This window comes from Dipodomys ordii, unplaced genomic scaffold, assembly GCF_000151885.1.
Source record: "Dipodomys ordii isolate 6190 unplaced genomic scaffold, Dord_2.0 Scaffold135, whole genome shotgun sequence".
Lineage (NCBI taxonomy): Eukaryota > Metazoa > Chordata > Mammalia > Rodentia > Heteromyidae > Dipodomys > Dipodomys ordii.
This window is the reverse complement of record NW_012267351.1, coordinates 5077030-5083029: the sequence shown is the minus strand read 5'-3', so window position 1 is coordinate 5083029 and position 6000 is coordinate 5077030. Positions and strand designations below refer to the sequence as shown.

The 6000-nt window shown below is 41.1% G+C and overlaps 1 protein-coding gene across 1 annotated transcript in view; it reads right to left on the bottom strand.

Moving 5' to 3' along the window:
- Kif3a (kinesin family member 3A) overlaps positions 1–6000 on the bottom strand; it is a 39833-nt gene that overhangs the window by 25309 nt on the left and 8524 nt on the right. Inside the window, exons 3-6 of the mRNA XM_013030906.1 lie at positions 3526–3670; positions 3321–3405; positions 2196–2301; positions 586–725 (exon numbers count right to left, since the gene is read on the bottom strand). Coding sequence (XP_012886360.1) covers positions 586–725; positions 2196–2301; positions 3321–3405; positions 3526–3670 — 476 coding nt within the window. The remainder of the gene's footprint in view (positions 1–585; positions 726–2195; positions 2302–3320; positions 3406–3525; positions 3671–6000) is intronic.

The following is a 6000-nucleotide window of genomic DNA, read 5'->3' as shown; positions in this document are numbered from 1 at the left end:
TTCCTCAGCACCACATAAGCAAAAAGGAAAAAGCCAGAAGTGGCGCTGTGGCTCAAGTGGTAGAGTGCTAGCCTTGAGCTGAAGAGCTGAGGGACAGCTCTCAGGCCCAGAGTTCAGGCCCCACGACTGGACCCAAAAAAGAAAACAAAAATAACAAAGGAAGAGAAGAAGTAGGGGAGAATAAATGAAAGGAGATTGACCATTTACTTTTTTTTTGGTCAGTCGTGGGGCTTGAACTCTGGGCCTGAGGCTTCAGCTCAAGGCTAACACTCTACCACTTGAGCTACAGTGCCACTTCTGGTTTTCTGTTAGTTAACTGGAGATAAGAGTCTTATGAACTTTCCTGCCTGGGCTGGCTTTGAACTGTGATCCTCAATCCTCAGATCTCCTGAGTAGCTAGGATTACACGTGTAAGAACCACCTAAGCCCTCCCATTTACTTTCCCGTGTACTTGAAATAGCCTCTAATACATCAGTGAAAGAGAATAACAACCTAAGTCACACCTCTATACTTTATCTTCTATTTACTTAAGAGATAAATGGATCACCAGAAGCAATCTTCCTTAAGTACGACCCTGTTACTTACAGCAAGGTCTACAAGATGGAGCTTGCCCATCCTGACGTGCATGTTCCCATCGGCACCCTTCTCACTGCATTCGATGGTAATTGTAAAGATGGCATGGGAGCGAGAACTGTGTTCATTCATATTAGTTGCACCAACCGAACCTTTAATAACGAAAGGAATCCCTTAAAATTACAACAGAGAACCTTGCATATCCATTAAATATTCACAATACTTAAAATACTTATACTTAAAATACTTAACTTTTTTCACAGTCAATGCCAGAGATCATGGTTAAACCATAAAACCACAGGTAGATTGAGCCATATGAAATCCCTCCCTTAATTTGTGCTGATAATAAAAGAATTAGTAATGGTCCTCAGATACATTATTTTATACAAAGTACTTAATTTCAATCTCAAGTATTAGTGTCTAATAACAAATAAGTTACAAGGCTGGGTATAGTGATAAACACCTGCAGTCCTAGCTACCAGGGAGGCTCTGGGGAAGAGGATGGCTAAGGTCAGAAGGTCAAGGCTAGCTGAGGGCAACATGGTAGAACCATCTCTCTTTAAAACTATACACAAAAACAGAAGCATACAAGCTAGGCACCAGAGGCTCTCACCTGTAATCCTAGCTACTAAAGAGGCTGAAATCTGAGGATCACAGTTCAAAGTTAGTCCATGCAGGAAAGTCCTGAGTCTCTTATTTCCAAATAAGACACATTATTTGTATGTGTATGTGTATGTATACGTATATGTGTGTACACACACACACACACACACACACACACACACGAAAAGTTATGTGGGGACAGAAAGAGAGAGAGTCGATACTGGGGCTTGAATTCGGAGCCCAGGCATTGTTCCTCAGCATACTTACTCAAGCTGGCACTCTACTACTGGAGCCACAGCGCTACTTCTGGCTTTTTCCTAGTTAATTTGAGATTGTGCCTGGCAACAAGTTACTTTAAGTGTTTCCTCATTCAAAAAGTAGGACTAAGCCAGGCACCAGTGCTCAAGTCTGTTTTCCTGACTACCCAGGAGGCTGAGATACAAGGATCACAGTTCAAGCCAGCCCCAGCAGGAAATTCTGTGAGACTCTTATCTTCAATTAACTACTAAAAAGCCACAAGTGGAATTTGTGGCTTAAGTGGTAGAGTGCTAGCCTTAAGCAAAAGCTCAGGGAAAGTGCACAGGCCCTGAGTTCAAACCCCAAGGCCAACACACGCCAACACACACACACACACACACACGCGCACACACACACACACACACACACACGACTTAAATATCTTCACAAATTATGGTGAAGCTTAAAGGAGAGTCTTATAAAGCACTTAGCATAAACATTTTACCACTTACCAAGTACTTTCTATTTTATCTATATTATATAGTTATAACTAACAAGAGATGGCAAATATGAATTTTAAAGAATGCCATTATTAAGAAGAAACAGCATTTTGTTTGGTGTGGAAACAATCTTTCATTTATATATGCTCCCTTCATAGTAAATAAAGAGATAGCATTTAAAACACCGACCATTCAGTGTCTATGGTGCAAAGTGCCATAGTTGCTTTGCAATCAGCCTACTGAACATAGAGATGTTTAATCATAAGTAGGCATTATACTTACGGTTTTTGTGGCCTAATGTCATAATTCTATCCATATCATCAGCATTATTTACCACATAAGCTGATAAATCTTTGATATAAACTCCCACATCAGGCCTTTCTTTAACCTAAAAAAAATACACAAGTAAGAGTTTACATTTGTATTGTAATTCTTCCATAGTTAGTTACTGAGCATCTACTGTTTCTGTAAGATTGTGACAATATGGTCAGGAACACATAGATAACATACCTATACTCATGGAAGTAATGATTTACAGGGAAAACATACCAATGACGAATTAGGGCCTTGGCACTGTCCCTGAGCTTTTTCGTTCAAGGTTAGCACTTTACCACTTGAGCCACAGCTCTTCTGGCTTTTTTGTTGCTTAATTGGAGATGATACTCTCACAGACTTACTTTCCTTCCAGGCTGACATTAAACCATGATCCTCAAATCTCAGCCTCCTGAGTAGCTAGGATGACAGGCGTGAGCCATTGGCTGGTGCCTGGGCTAGCATATCAATGTTTTAATGATGTATGTAAAAATATTACAAGTGCATTATTTTACTATTGAATGCATATAAACTCAAAAAAAATGCTAACAGGCATTGACTTTAATAGTCTTTTAAATTTGTTAATGTTGACAATAAGCCAAGGAAATACATATCATTACCACTTCCAGTGCAATTCCAATATTGTTTTTTTGTTTTGTTGATGGTGGTACTTGAACTCTGGGCTTGGGCACTCTTCAGCTCAAGGCTAGCACACTATCACTTGAGCCACAGTCCCATTTCCGGTTTTCTGGTGGTTATCTGGAGATAAGAGTCTCGTGCATTTTCCTGCCCAAGTCAGATCTCAGCCTCCTGAGTAGCTAGGATTATAGGCGTGAGCCACCAGTGCCCGGCTCCAATACTGTTTTAAAGGTCATCTTTGTCTTATATCTTAAAATTTTAAAAATTTGGGAACATCTACCAAATTTACCACTCATTTATCAACTGACTCAGCAGTATGCCTTCAGTGGTTTACTCCCAGATATGCCTGTGCTTGCAAGATGATACGTGTATAAGGCTATTTAAAATATTAAAAGTACTTTCTGTACAAAGAGGACATAATTGCTTTGGAAAGTACTCCAATTTCAATTTCCTTACCTCTAATCTCTGTGTCTGATCCTTGCCCAAAAGGTCACGAACTTCTTCATTATAGATTTCCAAATATGACACTCGAACCAAGAATCTATATATAAAATATTTTAGCACATAAGAGTAAAATATTTATAAGAACAGCTTGCTTATACTTGCATTGCTTTCCTATATTTATATTTCTTAATATTAGGAAATAAAAATATTCTTTTACCTGGTATCTCCTTCTGCTTTGGCAATATGACCAAATATGTGAGCAAATGAATTGGGAATAATTCCTCTAAGTTCAGGAACAGCTCGAACGCCTTCCATAGTAAAAGTTTTGCCTGTCCCAGTTTGTCCATATGCAAAAATAGTCCCTGAAAATGAGGGAAAGACTCAGTCACTGTTAGATTCAAATGGTATAGAACAATAGCTGTCAAAATTAATTCCTTTCGCTGGGTGCTGGTGGCTCATGCCTATAATCCTAGTGACTCAGGAGGCTGAGATCTGAGGATTGTGATTCAAAGCCACCCAGGCAGAAAAGTTCCAGAGAGACTCTTATCCCACTCAAAAGCCAAAAGTGGCACTGCTGTGGCTCAAATGATAGAGCGTTAACCTTGAGCACAAAGATGCTCAGGGACAGCACCCAGGCCCTGAATTCAAGCCCTAGGACCAAAACAACAACAACAACAAAAAAAACCTTTGAACACTGTGATGTATTTTTTCTCCTGAATTCAAACTTTGTTCTGTTACAAATCTCACTTTTAAATTTTTATTAAGTAGTTATATAATGTACAAATCTCATTTTTACTATCAACATGTACAATATATACTCTGTGCTACATAAATATCACTGTTAAAAAAAAAAAGCAGAGTCACAGACACTAGTAAGTCATGCATATAATCCTAGCTACTCAGGAGACTGAGACCTAGAGGACTACAGTTTGAAGCCAGCCAGGCAGAACAGTCTGTGAAACTCCATCTCCACTTAACCAGCAAAACACCAGGTGGTAAAATGCTGACCTAACGTATGTAGGTAATGGGTAGTGGGGAAGAGACACAGAGGAAGACATATATACATACATATGCATAGTCACACACACACACATAACCTTTCTCTATATACATTCTCTATGTACAGAAAGAGAAGAGAGAGACACAGAGACACAGAGAGAGAAAGAGCAAGCCCAAAAAAGACCCCTTAATTCTGTTAACTCAAAATTGAACCATTAACACTTCTACTTGAAGCAAGGTGGGAGTATCGTGACTCAGTTAACCTTCCCAGCTGAAACCAGAAGAGGTGAACATACATGAAGCAAGCTGGGGCCAGTGATTCACACTGGTAATCCTAGCTACTTAGGAGGCTAAAATCCAGAGAACTTTGATTTGAGGTGGACAGAAATGTTCACTAGATTTACCCAAAACAACCAGCAAAAAGCAGAGCTGGAGGCATGACTCAAGTGACAGAATGCCAGCTTAGCAAGCATGAGGTCCTGAGTTCAAATCCCAGTACCGAAGAAAAAAAATCACTGTTAATGATAAGCCTTTACTATAAACACTTTTGTTTAACATTGGTTGATTGGTTGGTTGCTGGTTCTGGGGCAAGAACTCAGTGCCCCATGCTCACTGTTTGCTCAGGGCTAGCTCTCTACCACTTGGCCACATATCTAGCCCAGCCTCCAGGACTTTTCTGCCGGGGTGGCTTCAAAACCAGTCCTTGAATCTCAGCCTCCCAAGTAGCTAGGATTCTGGTGTATGCCACCAGAATCTGGCCTATTTTTCCTTTAAATAAGCTAAAATGTTGGTCACCTGGATGATTTGACTCAATCTACAGCTGCTATACTTTTTTGTTGGTGGTGGTGGTGGTTGTGGGGCTTGAACTCTGGGCCTGGGTACTGTCCCTGCGTGCTTCAGCTCAAGGCAAGAGCTCTACCACTTGAGCCACAGCTCCACGTCTGTTTTTCTTGTGTAATTGGAGAGTCTCACGGACTTTCCTGCCGGACTGGCTTTGAACCATGATCCTCAGATCTCAGCCTCCTGAGTAGCTAGGATTTTAGGTGTGAGCCACTAGCACCCAGCTATACTCTTTGTTAATGGCCTGACTGAGTCAAGTAAACAGCTGGACTGACCTATTGTTAGCACAAGCTGCTTTGAACACTATACAGATACCCTGAAGAAACTACACGGTAACCACCACTGCCAATGCACACCTCTGGCTCCTGCGGTAGCAGCCATGACTGTTTCAAACAGCTCATGCTGAACTTTTTGCCACCACAAGTCTTTGTGACTTCTAGAAGACCCTGCAGCCATTTCCAAACCAGAGAAGTAATTCAATGGTTGCACAGCTGAAGGACACGTGACTGGTACAAACACAGTCCTTCATTTGTAGGGAAGGACTTACAGGATTGGTGCTATGGTCCCTTGTCTACAAGAGGGATGGTGCTATGAGCAAACTCAGTCTTTCGCTGCCTTGATTGGTACAAGACCTTCTAGCCACACCCATGTTTTACTATATAGGTAGGAAGTTAGCCCACAAACACTCTCCTGTGCCGTCCCCCTGGTGGTATAACACAAGTCCCAACAAAAGGCTTCTCTCTCTCTCTTATTTTTAATCTTTATCACTAGTTAAGTAGATTGAGCTAGTGGCAGAAGAGGCAGCAGTTCTATTACAACAGAGAAGGCAGCAGCACTGGCAGCAGCAACCATG